Genomic DNA, 21,630 nt, shown 5'->3' with positions numbered 1-21,630 from the left:
TCTAAATTCATGGCCACTAGAATAGAGATTTTTTTTTTCCGCTATATACTGTACTTGGATATACATTGTTAGTGGTGTTTGTAGAATGTGTTTATAGAAGAACCTTGTTGGGCGTGGTGTTGGGGTTGGCCTGTTTATTTGTCTTGGCAGCATATTTAACTACCCATATTAGTTTTGGCACCACATATTGCCCTGCAGCTTCTTGTGTATTATAGCATTTTGGTCTGTGATAGTTACTTCTGATCAGTATTAAATGAAAGAAAACACAACTCCTCTATAGCTATTTATTTTTTATTTGTTTACTACATATAAAGAGAAAAATAGACAATACAGTAAATAATTGATTGTATAAGTATGTATCTAAAATGCTCCTAAATAATCCCTGGATAAATCAGTTGCATTCAATGTAACATATTAATATATTGAAGCCAAGTTGTGTGTAATCAAAGATGATTCAAAGCATATACAAGGTTTTGAAAAGCAAATATTATGCCCTAAGCACTTTACAGGTAGGTCTGTGCTGGGGGCCGCTTATTGCCCATCCCTTTGAGAATAAATGTTTTTATTATATTCATAAAATATCCATATTTTATATGGAAACAAGCCAGCACAACAGATATATGTATATATATGTATCTCCTTTGCTCATATAATTTACTGAGGGTGTTACAGTAATCCTCCTTAGGAGTGCTGCAGGCTTGTTTCTGTAACACCAGTTTCTGGTAAAATTGGCGCTAATTGAAACCAATAATGGTATTGCCCACCCTTACGTCACAGGATACCACTAGTGAAGTATGTCAAAAGTATGTTGGAGATCCATATCAAGGGAGGAAAGAGGATTGTATGTTTTATTGCCCTTTGCTTTAGAATATGTTTGGTGCATGTCTATTAGTGGGATTGCGAATGGCAATCGTGCCGATGTCCAGGTACACCCTGGATATGCCATGATTGCCGGTACACACAGCAGCGATTAATGAAAGACGGATGGTGCGCATGCGATCTCCTCAGGTTTGATGTGCAGCACCTCACTGTGGACATTTTATATCTTAGGACCCTACTGGTGGGCAAGCTTGGTGTCCGGGACTTTGCTGGCCTGTATTGCTAATATCTAGACGGGAATTAGTCAGGTTACCGGCGGCCGGGATGCCGGTCATCTGTATCTCGACAGTGGAATCCCGACCTGGGACTAAAGATAGACGTCTAAATCTTGACGCCTATCATTAGCCCCACGCCAAAATCCAGACGGCCGGGATCCCAAATGAAGGTAAGCTGGGTTTCTTAGCTCGTAGCTGCGAAGGAGGAAGGGGGGGGGTGGGTAGGTTTAAGGACCTGGGGAAGATTAGGGTTAGGCTATGGGGCTAGAGTTAGGCACCCCCCGAGAGGGTTATGTTTAGGGTGCGGGAAGAGGGGGTTAGGGTTAGGCCCCACTGGGTGGACTTGGGGTTAGGGACCACCCCAGAAATTTTAGGGTTAGGCAAAACTAAGGGAGGGTTAGGGGAGGGAGAGGTGAGGGTCTTTCAGTGTCTGTATCTCATCTGATTCCTATCTGGACACCTGGCAGGAATATCCACAGTCCAGAGAAGAAAACAGTTTCACTATGTGATATGCTTGTAATGAATTTTAAATTGTGAGTTTAATACCAATTATATATCTGTTTTTATACTAAAGGGCCTCTGCACTTCTGTCTTGTTTGTGTTTTTTGTGTCTTACCCAATCCCATTTTTATGTAAAGAGGGAATTGGGGACACATATTGTGGTTACGTCTATTAACAAGGAGGAAGAGTGATAGTCTTTGAGAAAACTTGTGAAAAAAATGTATTTAACTATGTGATTATTCATGTAATCCGAGAAAGTGCCTGTGCAGACATCCATATATCATTCCGCAAAGAATAGATTGTACTGAAGTGGAATCTTGAAAAAGTCAAATCTGAAATTTCAAACTGATACTACAGTATATTCTGGAGTGATTGCTTAAGTAGTACAATATACTCCTACTTCCTTTGCGTTGGCACTATCTATGTTTATTCATGTTTCAGTTGTTAAAGAACTACCACAAGTGGAGGAAGGAGTGCCCAGAAATTAGTGCTGACCTGCGCCCATCTTCTCTCCTTAACCTCTACTACGCTGGCTACCATGGGGTCCTGAGGTCAAGAGATGCTTATGGAAGCAAAGTTCTTATATACAGGATTGGTAAATAAAATACAAACGTTATATGCATAGTTTTTTTTGTTTTGTTTTTTACAATGTATAACATACTCCTAATTAAATGTGCCCAGAGTGTTTGAAGACAATGGGCCTGATGCAGACAGACCCCAAAATGAGAAATTTACATTCAAAAAGTGTATGCAATAAGTAGCGTATTTCTGCCCATATACAGAGCTCGACATGTGTTCTGGTTGGCAATAATAGCCTATGCGTCTGGTCCACATCACAGACACTTACACCCATATGGTGAGCCATATATTTATAAGCCAAGATAAAAGCTCCAATCACTGTAAGTGGAGCATTCAAAAACCTCCAATTATGAGTTGTTTGCTAGTGCCACTGACCATATCCTCATCATCATCTGATATTTGCATCCCCATCCCAACCTGTTCCACCTATATTAGGCATTGGCAGGTATAAGTGGCAGAATCACATCTGAATGGGCATATACTGTTCTGGGCATGCGCAATGCAATCTCACTCAAGATATGCTAGCTGGTATAGTGCTTACCCTGTGTCAGCCCTATAGTTTCAATTAAAATGCAAAAAAAGATAGAGAAAATTGCATTAAAAGGTGCTTTAGTGGTGCCTAGCTGATGTTTTTTAATAATGCAGTATATATGAGTACAAGAAAAACAGAAAACTGTCAGGAAAGAGAGATGAAATGGCTGTATATACATTATTGCATGTTTTGCAGAAAAGTGGGACCCACAACAGTTTACCGCATATGAAGTGTTTCGAATAAGCCTCATAACATCTGAGCTTATAGTTAGGGACGCAGAAACACAGAGGAATGGTATTAAGGCTATATTTGACCTACAGGGGTGGAGACTGGTTCATGCATTTCAAATCACCCCAACTATTGCTACACGGATCGCTGCAGTCATGACAGTAGGTGAAGATTTCTACTTATTTCACTTTTATATTTGTGTACTCACTATATTGTATTACAGCTAAGTTGTCCTTGACCAGAAGTATACATTTTACTCATAATGCCAAATGCCCCTAACTTCCTTTTAATTATAGTAAACTACTCTATCAAAATGTCAAGTTGGGTACGGGGTGCCGTCGCCCAGAATTCCTACAATGGCATCCCGACAGGGTTAGGATACCTATACCTATCAATAAATATTCTAAACCTAACACTCCCTCCCCGCAAAAAAAAATTTAACCACTCTGCTGAAATACAGATTTCTTCTTCAGAGTCCACAGGGATACCATGGGGGATAATGTGGTTGGAGAGATCCAAGCACCAAACAGTTAAAGCTTTCAGCTCAGGCAGAACCCAGAGCGTCCGTGTCCTCATCAGACCACCGGGGCCTTATTGTCTGACGCCGGGGATCGGCAGTAGACAATTCTGCTACCATGAGGCCAGCATTCCCGGTCAGGCAATCCTAGATATTCAGGATGATGAACCAGCTTCTAGTAAGAAGACTCCAGTGTTTAAACGCCAGATGGTGGTCAAAGTGGAGTTTCCTAAATTTGAGCAGCTCACTGAGCTTATGGAAGAGGCAAGGGGTAACCCGGATAAACTGTTTTATGTGCATAAAACATTAACATCATTGTATCCTTTCCCAGCTTCTGAATGTACTAAGTGGGAGGTACCTTCTACTGTGGATGCTCATGTGACGCACTTAGTCAGCAATGCTACATTGCCCATTCAGTCAGCATCTTCTCTTAAGGATTCTACAGATAAGAAAATTGCAACATATCTTAAGGCAATATTTTCATCATCGGGAGCCGCTACTCCACCAGCTATGACTGGAGCCTGGGTAGCCAAAGCTGTTGAGGAGTGGACGGGGGCATTGGAGCACTCTCTACCATATGCTAGCAGAGAACAGATGAAGTATATTTCCCACATACGGGAAGCGGCATCCTATATGGGAGGAGCTGCAATAGATGCTGGAATTTTAGCTTCTAAAGCATCAGCAGCGTCAGTAGTGGCGTGCAGGTTCCTTTGGTTAAGATCCTGGAAAGCTGATACAGGATCAAAGAAGGCTCTGGAAACCTTACCTTTCTATGGAAATATACTTTTTGGAGCAGAGTTAGATAAGATAATAGCTACTCTGGCAGCTTCAAAATCTGCAGTTCTGCCATCTACGGCTACATTAAAGCCTAAGCAGTTTTCTTTTTCGTCTCTTCGTCCTCAGTGAAAGGCAAAGGAACAATCTTCCTCCAGGCAGTGTAGTTTTCGCAGGACAACTAGGCAACAAACTAAGAGGTCTGGGCCAGTCAGACGTCCAGCTTCTAAGCCGGATGACAAACCATTGGACTGATGGGCCGGGCCTCTCCTGGGGGCACCCAGGGTGGGGGGCTGACTTCTTCAGTGTGCGGATTGCTGGCATTAAACAACAACAGATTAGTGGGTATGCTTTCACTCTCCGGAGGCATCCTCCCCAGAAGATTTTTTGCACAATTCCTCCATCAGGTGCGGTAAAGGTGGCCCTTCAGGAGACCATTCTTTCCCTGCTGCAGGCAGGGATAATACCGGTTCCTGTGTTACAAAAAGAAAGGGGTTATTATTCGAATCTATTTTTAGTTCAGAAACCAAATGGGTCTCATCCCCCTATTCTAAATCTAGAACCCTTAACAAATTTATCCGTGTACCCAAGTTCCGTATGGGAAACTCTCCGGTCAATTATTTTGGCAATGGAACTTGGGGATTTTATGGTTTCCCTGGACATTCAGGATGTATATCTGCATGCTCCCATTACGCCATCCCATCAACAATTTCTACGGTTTGCTGTCCTACAGCAACATTACCAATTCCAGACGCTGCCCTTTGGCCTATTAACAGCCCCTCTGGTATTTACCAAGATAATGGCAGTCATGACAGCCTATCTCAGGCATCTGGGAGTCAGAATACTGCCATATCTGGATGACCTTCTTATATAGGCACAAACTCCAGTTGTTTTACCACACCATCTTCAGCTGACCATAGCCTGCCTACAGAAGCATGACTGGATCATCAATTGGAATAAATCCTATCTTTCTCCAACACAGCAGATGGTATATCTGGGAGAACTTCTAGACTCTCAGTCACAATGGGTCTTTCTACCAGAAGACAAGATTGCGGCCCTATCATTGAGAGTACACAAACTGCTACGCAAGCAAAGTGCATCAGTTCTATCAGCGATGCAGGTCCTGGGATTAATGGTATCCACCTTCGACATGGTGGGGTATGCTCAGTTCCATTCCAGGCCTCTGCAAAAATTGGTTCTCTTAAAGTGGAACTGACAGTATAATCTAATAAGGTCCCAGAGGATCCTTCTCACTACAGAGGTCTGTCACTCCCTCCTGTAGGGGCTGAAAAAGGACCATCTGAACAAAGGGCGCCCATTCTGGATTCCAAATTGGGTGCTTCTCACCATGGACGCCAGTCTTCGCGGATGGGGATGGGGGGGGGGGTGTAAGTGACAGGACATTACACCTTTCAGGGAAGATGGACAAATCAAGAAAGTCATCTGCCAATAAACAATCTGGAACTTGCCAGCAGTATCATGGAACAGGACCTGCTCCAGGGCAGGCCGGTCAATATCCAGTCCAACAACGTGACTACAGTGGCCTGCCTCAACCATCAAGGAGGCACAAGAAGTTATGCAGCCATGGAAGAGGTAACAAAGGTTCTGATTTGGGCAGAACGTCATCTTCTGGCCATCTCTGCAATATTCATACCGGGAGTACTCAATTGGGAAGCAGACTTCCTAAGTCGCCAGATCATACACATCGGAGAGTGGTCTCTTCATCAGGGAGTGTTTCAGATCCTGGTAAACATATGGGGTCTACCAGAAATAGATCTCATGGCATCACGACACAACCACAAGATCCCCAGGTACAGGTCCAGAGACCCATCAGCAGCCGTTGTGGATGCACTGGCAGTAAGATGGGACTTCAAGCTGGCGTATTTCTTTCTTCCGATTTCCCTCCTCCTAAGAGTGATCAGGAAATTGAAGTAGGAAGGCGGAACAGTAATACTGATGGCTCCGGCTTGGCCCAGACGTTATTGGTTCACCGACATACAGAATCTATCCATAGACAGTCAATATCCTCTTCCTCAATGGCAAGATCTGCTAACACAGGGTACCTGCCGGTATCCGGACTTACCTTGTCTGGCTTTGACAGCGTGGTTCTTGAGTCTTCCATATTCGAGCAAAAGGTTTTTCCCGTTCTGTAATTCAAACAATGCTTAGGGCACGAAATCCTTCCTCTGCCCGCATCTATTACAGGGTTTGGCATTCTTTTGGTCAATGGTGTTCCCACAGAAAGTATAATCCTAAGGTGTTTAGGATTTCCAGGGTACTGGCTTTTCTCCGGGCAGGTTTAGACTGGGGTCTCCACCTGGCCACTTTGAGAGTTCAGGTTTCTTCACTGTCAGTCTGGATCCAGAGGAAGATTGCCTCATTACCAGATGTTAGAATATTTTTTCAAGGAGTTCTGCAAGTTCAGCCTCCGTCTGTCCCACCAGTAGCACCGTGGGATTTGTCTTTGGTTCTTAAGGGGCTACAAGCTCTCCCATTTGAACCTCTGTAGACTTGAAATGGTTGGCAGCAAATAATTTTTTTTCTCTTCGCTATCTACTCTGCATGCAGAGTCTCTGATTTGGCAGCTCTTTCTTGTCGCACCACATTTTAAATTTTTCACCAGGATAGAGCTGTTCTTCATACAAGGGAGGGTTACCTTCTTAAGGTAGTGTCCTGTTTCTATGTGAATGAAGAAATTGTTGTTCCAGCTTTTCAGGCTCCAGATCTTTCTGTAGGTGAAGCCTCCCTGGATGTAGTTAGTCTCCGTATCTATGCGGTGCGCACAAACTCTGTTAGAAAATCAGATACTCTTTTTGTATTATATGGTTTTCACAAACGAGGATGGCCAGCTAACAAGCAGACTCTGGTGAGATGGCTACGTATGACTATCTCTCAGGTGTACACACAGGTTGATCTCCCTGTCCCAAGCACGGTGACAGCACATTCTACTCTGTGTGTAGGGCCATCATGGGTGTTAATTCGTGGTGCCTCTGCTAAACAGTTTTGTAAGGCAGCCACGTGGTCCTCTGTCCACACTTTTCTTAGGTTCTACGCCTTTGATACTTTTGCCTCTCAGGATGCTTCCTTTGGGCGACGAGTTCTCCTTTCTGCTCAGGATCGTCCCCCACCCTAGGGGAACTGCTTTAGGACATCCCCATGGTATCCCGGTGGATCCCTATGGACCCTGAAGAAAAATTTGAGTTATGGTAGACTTACCTAGATAACTCCTTTTCTTTGAGGTCCATGGGGTCCACAGGGTGGAATCGTTATGATGGCCGGCGGTTCAATTCCCGGCAGCGCCTGGCCCACCACAGCAGAGTTCCCGGCAGCGGAAGCCCGACAGCGCTGGAAATCCTGATCGTCGATAGGTAAGTATGTTCTAACCTAATCCTCCTTAGGTGTGCCTAACCCTAATCCCCCCCTTCCCCGCTGCCTAACCCTAAGTCCCCCGGGGGGGTGCCTAACCCTAATCCTCCCTCCCCCTAGCCTAACCCTAACCCTCCTGGGGAGTGCCTAACCCTAATAACCCCCTGGGTGCCCTAAACCTAACCCTCCCCCCCCGCGCGGCTGTCCGCTTGTGGCGCCTGGCATCGATCGGGATGCCGGGCGCCGGTCTCCCGTCATCGGGGAAATGTCAGGCGTCTACATCTAGACGCCCGGCATTTCATCCCTCGCCGGGATATGACAGTCGGGAAGCCGGCTGCCGGTATTAAGGCAGCCGGCTTCCCGATTGTATACCCACAGGTCACCATCCCTGATGCACCTGGCTGCATTGGGTACATTTTTCTTTTCTTTCGGTCACGGGTTCCCTCATCTTGTGTAAGAGTGTTTCTGGTGTACAATTGCTCTTCCTTCTCTTTCCTTCTCCTGCCTTTGGGCTTGTTAACAAAACTGAAGGCCTGTGACTAGGGGTGTGTTATATATGGAGGAGGACCCGAGGCATCCTGGGAGCTAAAAGCTTTAACTGTTTGGTGCCTCGATCTCTCCAACCACATTATCTCCCATGGTATCCCTGTGGACCCTTTGGACCTTGAAGAAAAGGAGTTATCAAGGTAAGTCTACACACCTGCTGCAGAAAAAAAGCAGTGTTGCCCACCTCACAAAAAAATACCAAGAATAAACAAAATTCTGCGTTGGAGTATAAAAATCAATCAATACATTTATTAATCACATAGAAGCAGACTCTGACAACTTGTAAATGCTCACTAGTATGCATCTCAATCAATATGCAACAATAGTAATTAAGTGCAACATAATAAGTAGCAGCATGTATTTTGCAAATTGTAGCAGCTTTAGGGCCTGATTCAGAGCCGCTCGTAAGCGGCCGCTCGTTCGTTCCGAGCGATGTTCGCACATCTGCGCATGCGTATGGGTTGTAATACGCATGCCCGAACCAGTCAGTGCGGTCGAAAATCATGTGCTCGCAAAATAGTGAATGCCTGCTAATTTGAGTGACAGCGTGAGGCGTTTGTGGGTGGTAACAGGGGAAGGTGCTGGAAAACGGGGAGTGGAGATCCGAACGCAGGCGTGCCAAACGGTCAAAACGGGCGTTTTAATGGTGTGCATAATTAACAAAGCAGCGTCATTGACCACGTCACTTGGTTGTATTTTAGCCAGAACTGCTCGCATGATTGCGGTAGGAAAATTCAACCACAAGAATAGCGAGCAGTTCATACGCCGTTCGATGTACTCGATTAATCTAATAAATAGCGGAGATGACGTATGATGCGAGCGGCCAGGGGGCGTTTTTTTCAAAATAGTGAGCACATGTTTTGTTCGCTCGTTCAAACATAGAGGCGTCAACAGACCGCAAAGAGAGAGCGCTCAATTTAAATAGCCAGACCCTTTTTCTGAACGAGCTAGCGCAAATAGCGTCCGGCTCTGAATCAGGCCCTTAGTTCAATAGATACTATTCCTTGCGTTATTATTCAGTTGCAGGAAGATGTATGCTGTAGATAGTTAGTACAGAAATATGCCAAGGAGTGGGGAGATAACATTTGGGGGTGTCAACAGTACTTAATTGTGAATGCAATAGGGAATGCTGTATAAATTAAAAATAAATGCTCAAGGATTTGAGAATAATCCAAAAAAAAAGCTTTGTAGACACTCACTGGAAGAGGGGGGAAAGCAGGGGCGTAAAGATCCGTGCTGGACCTGGGGGAAGGGGGCATGGCCTAATTGGGGAGGTGTGACCATGCCCCTTTAGGATAAAAACAAATAAATAATTTTTGCAGCAACACTGCACGCTGGGGAGGGGGGGGTGAGCCCCTCTGCCCGGTGCAAAGCCAGGGTGGGCGTGATCGCTCCCCACCACAGGCATAGGAGACTATTGCAACTGCTGCTCAGAAGCCGTAAATAGTCTCCCACTGCAGCCTAGCACACTGCAACTGTGCTGGGCTGCTGTGAGGTAAGAGGGATGGGAGCTCGGGCCCGGGTAAATATTACCCGCTGCCCCCCCTTCTCGGCGTCCCAGGGGGGAGCATGACATGCACTTGCTCCGGATGCCGTGGCTCCACGCTACGCCTGTGATTGAACATAGCTGTGGTATCCCTCCAAGGACTGACACCTGATGCGGGGAGGGCTAGACTGCACGCGCCAGAGCTGTGCCGACAAAAGGGCGTGGCCTCACTGGCAGGGGGTGTGGCCTTGCAGCAGAACCCAGTTCGGTGTTCAACTTCTTATTACTCGGAGGTGGTGGTGTGGGGTGCCAGAGGTGCAGAATGCCCTGTGTACAGTACCGGCTCCCTCACTGTGACAGGAGCCGAGTGCAGCACGTAATGCTACAGTGCAGCACCCGGCTTCTGTCACTGAGGTGGAGTCTGCACCTTGGTGTCACCCCTCGGCGAGTGACACCCGGGTGCTGCCTGCACCCCCCGTCCCCTTCTTGTGACGCTATCTGCAGATCATAAATGTGTGTTTTAATGTTGTATAGATCTTTATATGTAAAAGCTGGTTATGACTGTTTCTCTCAGTCCGCATTCCACTGCCTGATTCCCTGGAACCAGCTCTCTCTCCAGGCCTCCTTTGAATTATAGCTGTGTACAATTGTCAGTGGGAAACAATAGACTGATAATGATGAATAAAAGCCTATAGTTCACAAACTGACTCATTATAGTATCTGTGTGATCTATTATCTCTCTCCTGTTCAGTGGAGCTGTGGGGGATGGATGTAAATAAGGCCGATGTATATGCACAAAGTCTTAATTTGTTTGACCACCTTGTACTGGTCACATAGGGGGACATAAATTCCAATGTGTTATAAAAAAGGAGTAAAGCTGGGTACACATAATGCCGATCACTCTGTGCATGGAGCGTTTATCCGATCAGTGTGAACCCCATACACATGGAGCGATTTCTAGCTCAGTGTGCACGTTCTTCAATGGGTTGGGAGGTTGGGTATTTTAAATATTAAACTGCACATAAGATGCAACCTCCCGATCCGACCGTTTGCAGGAGCGTTTATGCCATTTATCGGCTAATGCTTCTGCATACACCCCTATAGACTTCAGCCGATATCGCCAATTATTGTATAGGTGTGTACCCAGCTTAAACCTTTCGCTTGTTTTATCTACCATAGCATGTTTCAAAATTATGTATGCATTGGTTAGGGTTGTGATTTACATCAACTGTGTCACAAAAACAAAAGGACTTATTGGTAATGGGAACACCGCTAATATGAAATGTACACATGGCAATAAGGATGATATGGAACTATGGCCCCCATTTACTAACGAGTTTCATAACCAAAACGAGTGATAAATTTCACTGTATATGATAAATGGTGCTCCAGCCAATCAGCTCCCAACTGTCATGTTTCTAACGTTTGACAGTCGGGAGCTGATTGGCTGGAGCACCAATTATCATACATAGTGAAATTTATCGCTTGTTTTGCTGATAAAACGCATTAGTAAATGTGGCCCTATATTTGAAGTGTAAATTGAGCAAATCCCTAGCCCTATGATTTGTTTTGGTTTTCCACCATATCCAGGAATCTACTTTTATGCGTTGTGTGCCACTAACAAAGGGTGGCATTGAGAACATCAGTATAAAGCCTATAATCCTTGAATATCTGACAATATAGTTTGAGACATCATGGTTATATGATGATAGATTTTATTTTTAAATCTATACCGTTTTGTAAACAATATGTACACAATGTATTATCCTCACATGAAAATGTCTGTTTTGTACTTTCAGGACTCTTTCCCCCTTAAAGTTCGAGGCATACACCTTATCAATGAGCCTTTGTTTTTCCATCCTGTCTTTTCATTAATCAAACCATTTCTGCCTGAGAAAATCAAACAACGGGTGAGTTGAAATAAATACAATTGATCAATCGCCAAATATATTTATAAGGGAACTAAAAAAAACAGTAAAGTATACACTGCACATCCTCCTACCAGAGTGGCATGTCCCAGTGCTGTATACTGTAGGACATAGATCATAACCTAGGGGCCACTGGAGATCCATGTGGGCATTTGCAGGAGCCGTGGGAGGTGGGATGCCAGGAAATATAGTAGTATTACTATACAAGGATCTTACTGTAATTTACGAATGTGCACATAAGTATCGGAGCAGCACAAAAGCTGTTTCTTGTTTTTATTCTGTCATACCTATTTTGCTTCATTGCAGCTATTTTACGGATACTTGCACGGCCAGAATTGTAAAAGGTGGTGTTAATGATTGCTGCTCATCATGGGAGGAGCTTATTTTAGGGAATTGCATGAATAAAGCACAGTAGCCATAGTAGACTAGTACAGAAAGTGATTGCTTATCTCTGGCGCTAGATATAGATCTACAAGGATAGTTTAAGCAGTTAATAATCTGGGATTCAATGGAGGAACGCCTTGATTACTCACTGTTGAGTAACTTATGTGGGGTACACACTTGGCCGAAGGATCGGCCGTCCGCCGACCCACCAACCAATTTGGTAAGTATGTGCCTGTGCATACAAATCAATTGGCTGACCGCTATGTCTGGTCAGAGAAACCAGTGTTGATGATATTGTCTGTGGTTCCTGTAGCCAGCATATGAGCCAGTCGGTCGTCCGTACACACAGGCAGATGCACACGATATATCTGAGCGATATTTCGCATTTTCCATGCTACACGGCAGTTGCAGTATATCTGTGAACGTCGTTCAGATATGTCGTGTGTACACATCTGCAGATGCAATAAACAATATGTCGTACAGCGTTTACCCAGCATAACTCACTCTTTAAATATAGATTATGAATGTCGACTACAACCGGTAAATATGACTCACTAAAAATTATAAACAAAACACCATGCTAAGTGTTCGTAGAAGAAATGGATTAGCTCCATACAAAATAAGAAAATCAATAGGCTTCTCTGATCCGAAAGGTCATATAACTCAACACTTTGTTCCACTGATAAATTTCGTCTCTTCTTTATTCCACAAACAAAGGGGGCTATGTAAGTTGGAGGAACCAAAGTGATTATGCCATGTTTGATTCTAAATTTAAAGTGGCAATAGATTATAAGGATGGTTTTGCCTTATAACGGATTGATTGTCGCTTTACATTTAGCGGCAAACTTGCCAACATCACACCAGTTCCTTCATCTTGGAACCTATTACATGACCCCCAAATTATATATGTACTGCGTAAAATGTCAGCATGTGAATACATACATTATTAGAGATCAAACCAAGATTATTCGATGGTTTGAAAGTTCACATTTGACTGTCTAAGCTAGCCTTGTGAATGTGCCAGAGATAACCGGTCTTTCTTCTTATACCTTCGAAACGTATTGGGAAGTTTCTGTCTCCTCGGCTGCAGTGTAGAAACAACCACATTGGTTTACTAAGCTTTTAGGGCCAACCAGAACACCAACATATGCCACAGTGATACGCCTTACTCTATACTCCCATGCAAATGTAATGCTAAAGGAGAGTTGTTTTAGCAGACGCTTGCAAGGCACTTCTACTTAAGCAGCACTGTGAATTTTACATTAATGTGCACAATGAAACCAAGGCAAATAGAAGGTTAAAACATAACACCTAATTGCAACCTCAATGTCCTCTTACTGCCATGGTCTACGTAATAAATATTTTAGACTCTCACAATATTGTAGAAGCCGAATTAATTAACACGGTAGTCGAAATGCCTTAGTAGACTGTATTTTGAGATGACATTTTGCACGTACATTTCTGTCATGGACTGCAAGCTCCAAAACCATGAACAAAGCATCCTCAGGAATAAACATGAAAACAGTCAAAACACACAATAGGGAAGCTCCAATGTGCACCTATGGCATATTTGTATTTGGTACTGCCCAATGCTTTTTATGGTTTGTAAATGACTCCCTCTCCCTCTAGACATTAGAGGACAGACATTTTTCCATCACGCATTTGTCATTTTTCTCTACACATCAAATGCGTTGGGTACACAGGCATAACAACTATTACCTTTCATATTGTATCTTTATAGGACTTACAGACTTTACAATTCCTGTATCGGTTTATGGTTGCCTGACAGCTAGTGGCTTTTCCAACTCCTACATTTCTGCTTTGAGATCCAAAGGAACTTGATTCCCAGGGGTATATTTACTAAAGTGCGAGTTTTTAAAAGTGGAGTTGTTGTCCAATCCGATTTGACTTGTTTATCTAGCACATTCTAGAAAATAATAGCTAGAATCTGGTTGCTATGGGCATCAACTCCACTTCAAAAAACCTGCACTTTAGTTAATATACCCCCAGTGTCAGTTTTCACTATTTGGAATATATTGTAATTTTTTATTGTAGATGATCACTTTATACTTGATGAGAAGTTTCCTTGGTCAAATTTTTATCAATAATTGTCACACGTCTCGGACAGATTATGGATGCGGCCCGTATTTAGGGAGTTGGCTAGACCTATGCTTGAGGCGCGGAGTCTAATGTGCCTGCGGTGTTCACGAGGGACCCTCGCAAGAAGGTATGGGCTTGGCTGCGTACGACTCACAGGTCGCGGCCCTCAGGGAAGGTTCCCTTATTCAGGTGCTGGTGAACTCTGGATGAAGTGGAGAAGACGTATAGCTTAGTCGACAGACCGGGTCAGAACCAAGTGGACTAGACGGTACCAGGGAGCAGGCATAAACAGGTCACAGGGAATAGCCAAAGTCAAAACCAGATATCAGATGCAGTACCAGGGGTCAGGCGAAATTAGGGTCACAAACGAAGCCAAGGTCAGAAACAGGTAATGGAATATCACAGGAACGCTGGAGTAAGGTAAATGAGCCTATACTCTGGCACTGGAGTGCTCCCAGAGACTTCCTTAAATATGCATGGCTACCCCGGTCACTTTCTGTGATGTTGCAAAGTGTGTGTGTATGGCCCTTTTAAATATTAAACAGGTCGGCGCGCGCACCCGTAGGGAGCCACGGCCACCTGCATCCGTCAGGGGAGGGAGAGGCAGAGGACAGCGGGTAACGCCCATGACGCGACACACGCTGCCCCTCTGCAGACCAGCACCGCCGGACCCGGTAAGTGGGCGCCGGAGTCCGGCGCGCTGTGACAATGATAATGATAAAATGCAGTTAGTATCTGCATAAAAATCAGCATTTTCCCATTGGTACTATCAAAGCTGTATAATCGTAGAATTGGCATGATCAAAAATATATTCAAATATTACATTTTAACAATTATTGTGTTATATTCTGAAATAATAATATGCTTGCCACACAGACCATTTGGTCATGCATTTGATTGTTATCACTAGTTAATAATCTTAAATGGTGCCCCAAACCAATCCAACCAATCAGCTCCAAACTGTCATTTTACAGGCTACCTTTGAAAATTGACAAGAGCTGATTGGTTGGAGCACCATTTAAGATTAGTAATGAGTGATAATAAGCATATAACTTGTTATTAAATCGGACCCTTAGTATGAACTGAAATGCTAGGTAACAACCCACCTATAAACTAGTATTAGCAGTTTCTTGGCAGTGTGTTTTATATTTGTGATATTGCACAGCACTTTTTGTATGTAATCAGGGGCGTAAGTTCATGCCAGGCACCCAGAGCCAAATAGATGGTGGTGCCCCCCTCTCCCCAGCGGCTCCGGCTTGCTCCAGCCCCCCAGTGTCTCTCTAGCTCCAGTCAGACTCCTTCTGTCTCTCCAGCCAGCACCACCAGTGTATACAGATAAAAACAGTGACACCACTTGCGCTAATGATTGTTCCAGCTGACAGTATTATTATCATCATCATCGACGTTCCAAATTCTCACCTGGTCCAGTTTGACAGTTCCTTTCATATGAATAAAGATAAAAACACACAATGGTGTAATATTGTTGGGAGGGTTAACAATCCCATATGTGTCCAAAACAGTAAATTGGACTTTGGAAAGGGACTTGGACACCATCTTCCTGACAGTCCCACTTCCGCAATATCAACCCTACAGTGCAAACTCTTACAGGTATGTGTATACGAGACAGGATAGTGAAAAGCTCATAAAGGTTTCTTTACATCATCTGGGATCCTCTCCAGGATTGGACATATGATGGCATAATTACTCCAAACGAAATTTAAAACAGAATAAAAAAGCTATAATGCAATGATGAGTTGCGAACACACGCTTTTATTGTAAAAAACTTCGGGGGGAGTGTCCGTACCATATAGAGGTAAAATATAGCACATCACTGCACTGCAGAAGATGAAACCCGTGTATTTATGCAAATGATATGGTAAATATGGATAGGACCTCGCACCCAGATACGCTCAGCACTCCTTCAACTCGTTTTGGCGCACTGTGGCGCCTTTATTAAGATTAGTGTCTGCCACAAGATGGGTTTAGAATAATATAAAAACACAGTATATTACTAAAAAGTATATATAATCATCTCTACTACAGATGTGCTCACATCTATCCTCCGTGCGCTACAAGTCATGCTACACATAACGCTGGAGCTCAGTAGCGCCGAGCATCTTTTGTGCGTCTTTTTACCTTCAAATGTGGGTTTTTTGCACAACAATTCGAATAGATAGCACAAGCAACTTCTGCTGATTAAAATGATATGCAGCATCTCCAGAGTGACAAAGCCAGGTTGTGCGGTGAGGCCACGCCCCTCCATGCTAAGCCATGGCCCTCACTGGTAGGCCCCGCCCCCTTACCTGGTCTGCACCGAAGGTGCACGAGTTGTCCCTCTTCAGCATTGAAGAGTGTTAGGAGGTATGAATTAGTAAAAACAACCATATGGTTTGGTAGCAATAAAGGTAATCCAAACAGGCATGCTACCCATGATGCATAGCACTGTTTTATCAGAGTGTTGGTTGCTCAGCAACCTTTAGACCATTCATCGCTTAGTGGCAGATATAGCTAGATTCTGCAAAAGTCTGTGTATTAAAACAGTTAAATACTCATACGGGAGCAATGCTGTTCCAAACACCTTACACAGTACGCAAATAATTGTATGTAGTAAGTATATTTCGGAGGCTTCCCCATATTGCAGGGACAATACCCATAATGCATAGCGCCATTCTCCTACCATGTAACACAGTGCATGACAACCTATGCATCAGGGATATAGAACAAGCAAGGCACTTTACTGCATGAGAACAGCAGTTGTTAGGTCACCCATGCATCAGGGAAACCAAACCGGGAACCAAGATATATATATATATAAATAAATCTGGTGTGCAAAGTATACCCTTGATGCATCAGGCTATGCCCCAACATGCACCACAGTACCCCCTGTCTCTCCAGCCAGCCACCACTGTCTCTACAGCTAGCCTGCTCTGTCTCTCCAGGCAGCACTCCCAGTGTCTCTCCAGCCAGCCCCTCTCTATCCCTCCTGTCAGTCCCCACTGTTTCTCCTGCCAGCCTTGCAGTGTCTCTTCAGCTCCTGCCCATGCATCCCTCCGGCTCCACTTACCTTCTCCTTGGTCTTCTGGCTGCACCTTCTCCTCTACATGCCACGGTCCTCTGACTGCCATGGCGTCGCATATCTTCAGTCACTGCTGGTGCTTGGTGCAATAAAGTTTCTTTTATTTATTGCGACTCGCATTAACTTTATTGCACTAGCTGGCGCCGGTGGTATCTGAAGACAACATAGCGGCTCCCCGAACCCCACAAATAGATTCATCTATAACAACCGCCTGTACCACTGGCAAGGGTTAATGATGGATTTATCTGTGTGCCCCCTGACAGCAGGCGCCTGGAGGCCAATGACTTTTGCCTCCGGGAGTTCCGCCTCTGTGTGTGATGGTGTTAAATATTGACTTCTCAACTTGGCCTGTCTTCTAACACGTAAAGGAAATGCTAACACTGAAGGGCATGCATCCATTTCTGGATATTGCATTGTTTCTTGCTTCAATTAAAACTTTCTAAAAAAAAAAAAAAGAACAATTCTTCATAATCCCTAAAAATAGTGTATAGCACAGCATCATAAGAATAATATGGGAATAATCTTTCATACACAGTGGCAATGAAACATGATCTTAAAAATGCATAGAAAAGAGATGTAAGAGAAGTAATACAATGGCGGTCTTGAGGATAACCTGGCTGCAGATATAATAGAGTGCATATTACTACTCCTGGCATCTCTGTTAGGAGCAAAGAATGGACATATCATGGCTGGGTGACATAAATATGTGTTGTTACAAATCTAATACATTTATTTTTGTTTTTTGTAAACTTTTTTTCATGACTGCATGCAAAACATCCACCCTGCCTTCTCAGAACTGTTACATTTCAGGGTTAATGTGACAGAACCTTGCTCCTCCAATTGCAGTTTAGTAAAGAACTATGTGACCTCAATTACAACAGTTTAGTGAATCTCACGTGGCAGATTTTTCCGACAAAGCGCCTTTTGTTTGTGTGAAATAGTGAATGGGCACTAGATCACTGTCTCTAGTGAATGGCGGAACACTATAAGATAAAACCTATATATTCAAAAAGCACAGGTTCTTTTATGGAATAATTTATGAAGAGTCAGAAAAAATACAACTAACAGAAAGCATTCTCTTACTCACTTACATCTCGCGTCTTACTGTTTATTCAGATTCATTTGCATGGGAGCAACTACTGGCCAACTCTTCACCAGCACTTCTCAGAGGATATTCTCCCTCCAGAATATGGGGGAACAGGACCCTCGATTGATGAACTTTGCAGAGAGTGGACGGACTGCGTCATAAACGCTGAGGATTACCTGCTCAGTATATCTGAACACAGATAGCCCACTCTGTTGTTTGTGAGACAGGTTTTTACAGCAATTTGGTAATTTTACTCTGTGAAACTATTAACATAAATTACTATATTTGGTTATAGAATTGTGAGAAAGTAGTGTATGTATCAAAATATGTATTTGTCAGTAAATGGAGACATAGGGTGAATTAAATAGCCTGCGAGTTGCAGGCAAGCGCAGGTTTTCTACAATAGCTGCTAGTTTTAAAGCAACAATAATTTAAAAGGCCAAACCAACCCGTTTTTCCTTTTACATTATTGGCACAGATTAGGGGCCTGATTCAGAGATGTACACAAATATCTGCCCCATTTTCAAGGTGTGCCGAGGCCAGTGTCTGCGTCCAGCAGTGTGAAAACACCGGCCATCCTGAGTAAGCTGAGGGTTACTCAGATATCCAGTGTTCATGCAGATACTTCTTCAGACAGCAGCGTATCAGAGAGGCATCTATTTACACAAGACGCCTTATGCGACTTTAGCATGTTATTGCTCAGCTGCTGTGTACAAAGTCGCATCTCTCAATGTGTCCATCTCTGAATCAGGCCGTAAATCACAACGCAAATGCTTTTACATTTACCCCATAGAGTGCAGTACAGCTAACAAAGATACATGGTCCACAACTCTCCGGTTTTTGAGGTTCAGTGGAACAAGGGATCATACCATATGCTCATGGGAATGGGATTGAAATCCTGACCGTGGAAGCCAGACAGGAGGAGATCCAGATGAAGGAAGGTAAGTATCTTAACCCTCCCTTCTTCAACCCCTAGCCCTACCTTGGTGGTGCCTAACCCTAAAACTCCCAGGGTAGTGCCTAGCCCCCTTAACCCTCCCCTGGGGAGTGCCTAACCCCAAGTCCCCCCAGGGCGTGCCTAAACCTAAAGCTTGACCGCAGCTAATACTTTCCTGCTTCCGGTCTCTTGTGATCAGGATGCCAGCTGTCTGGATTGCCACGCCGGTATCCTGATTCGAGCACAGATAGCGGCATTTGCATTTTGCCCTGTGGTGGCATACCGGTGTTGGTACATCGACGGCTGACATCTCGTCCGCCGGGTTATTAACTACATCCCTGCTCAGGAGCTACATCCTATAACCACTGCAATAATTTGTTCAGAGTGGCTACTTAATTATTACATTCAAAGTTTTATTAGGAAATAATTAAATCTGATGAAAGATTGCACTCATTACTTTAAATGTGATTTTATTTAATAGCTGTTATTAATTAAAAATGTGATTGTATTTATGATATTAGGTCCTTTCACTTTATAATTACATTAATTTTTTTGTGTAAATGTCTTTTTCTATGTAATCTCTGTTTTCAGCAGGATTTGTTTGTAATTCGTAGCCTTTGTTTTTCAGATATATCTTTCAAAATAAGTTTTCTACGTGATACAAAGTTATTCTTAATTTTCTGAAGTACGGTGCTATCTAATGTATGTGCTCATATGTTGCTTTCTAAAAAAAGAAAAAGGCAGTTCTGTTTATTTTTTTTTCTCATTTATGTTTTTATCATTTAAAAGCTAAAAGAGCTAAATTAATTAATGTGTTCACTAATTAGCAATATTCTACATTATTATATGCAAAGCTTCATAAATGACAACTTCTGTCACAAACACTTTATACCTCAATAAAAAATAATGCATGACAATACACTATATTTTCTTACAAAATAATAATACAGAAGATGATCTATTTTCTTAAAAATAAAATATTGGTGAGTAGAGTCTAAATATATATTTTAAAAATAGTTGAATCAACTGAGCAGTGGAAAACCTTTCCCATCTTTTGTACAACAATTCCTTCTTCATATGCTGTTAATTGTTTTCAATGCAGTATATCCCTATGTACCAGATTAGAAGATATATTGGTTCCTACAATGCTCATGTACGTAATCTAAAAGCTGATCTGCAATGTGTTTCACCTTGGTTACTGTAAATAAGGCTATTCAGCAGAGGAGATTATTTGGTGGCTTTCAGGAATCTGATACAGGAAGCTGAAAGAATAGCTAAATGTCAGGAGTAGCTCATCGAATAAGTGACTGTGACTTTGGTTAGGTCACTTTGTAAACCTATGTCCCAGGTGTCGAAATTAGATTATAGACTCCGTTGAGCAATGAAAATCCATAAAGATATAAAGGTTGCAGAGTTTTGGAGGGTTTCAAATAACCGACAAGCATGGGCTGTAAGCGGCTACAGCTGTACTACCACCTAATGTACTGACACTCTTTCATGTAGCTCACAGGTTCTCAAAGTCGGTCAGGACCCCAAACAGTGCATGTTTTCCAAGTCTCCTCGCAGAATCGCAAGTGAAATAATTAGCTCCACCTGTGAATCCTTTAAAATATGTCAGTGAGCAATGAGTACACCTGTGCTCCTGCTGGGTGACCTGGGAAACATGACGTGTGGGGTCCTGAGGACCGAGTTTGAGATCCACTGGTGTAGCTGAAGACCCTGGCGCTGCTATATAAGTAGTTTTTTTTCCTAGAGCTGCTCACAGGAGGCCCTGGGTGAGGGGAGCATTCTGATTGGTTAATATTTGCAACATTTTACTGATGATGTTTTTTTTTTTTTTTTTATATATATATATATATATATATATATATATATATATATATTTGATGAACAACCTATAAAGCGTTGAGAGTAAATTGTTTGAGGCAATATTTATGGATTGAACATGTAGTCCTGTAAATCATACTACTTACCTTCTTCCAGCTTTCTAGCTTCTTTTTTTTCTGCAATGTCTTTATATAATTGGTAGAAGTGGTTTAATTCTAGTTGACACTGGATATGTCACAGAACTGTTATACTCTCCATTATATATATATATATATATATATATATATATATATATATATATATATAATTGTAGGATAAACAGCAGTGTTATGATAGTAATATATACATATCTTATATGTATTAATAAATAGGAAAGTGATATTTTTTAACAAGGGCAAGTTATAATAATAGGACACACTGAAATTAGATGAAAGAAGACTGAAAAGTGACTCAAGAAAGAACCATTTTACAGATAGGGTGATTGAAAATGTTTCCCTGCAGTTGTAATGAGGACTCGTACAGTAGAAGCATTTGAGATTTAAATGAAAAAATAAATATATATAAACAAATAAAAACTTTTATAAACATAGGAGAAAAAAATAAATTACAATAAAAAAAATTAATAGAAGAAAAGAGCAGACAAGATGGACATAGGTTATTTTATGCTG

General features: G+C 42.8%; 1 protein-coding gene across 1 annotated transcript in view; it reads left to right on the top strand.

Annotated features, from left to right (window-relative positions):
* The window catches only part of TTPA (alpha tocopherol transfer protein), a 59,467-nt gene extending 39,822 nt beyond the window's left edge, over positions 1–19,645 (top strand). The window contains exons 2-5 of the mRNA XM_088469358.1: positions 2,037–2,190; positions 2,902–3,095; positions 11,423–11,533; positions 18,228–19,645. Of these exons, the coding sequence (XP_088325484.1) occupies positions 2,037–2,190; positions 2,902–3,095; positions 11,423–11,533; positions 18,228–18,401 (633 nt within the window). The 3' untranslated portion in view covers positions 18,402–19,645. The remainder of the gene's footprint in view (positions 1–2,036; positions 2,191–2,901; positions 3,096–11,422; positions 11,534–18,227) is intronic.
* Positions 19,646–21,630: the final 1,985 nt, after the last annotated feature.

This window comes from Taudactylus pleione, unplaced genomic scaffold, assembly GCF_031769625.1.
Source record: "Taudactylus pleione unplaced genomic scaffold, aTauple2 ptg000090l, whole genome shotgun sequence".
Classification (NCBI taxonomy): domain Eukaryota; kingdom Metazoa; phylum Chordata; class Amphibia; order Anura; family Myobatrachidae; genus Taudactylus; species Taudactylus pleione.
This window is presented reverse-complemented; position numbering and strand designations above follow the sequence as displayed.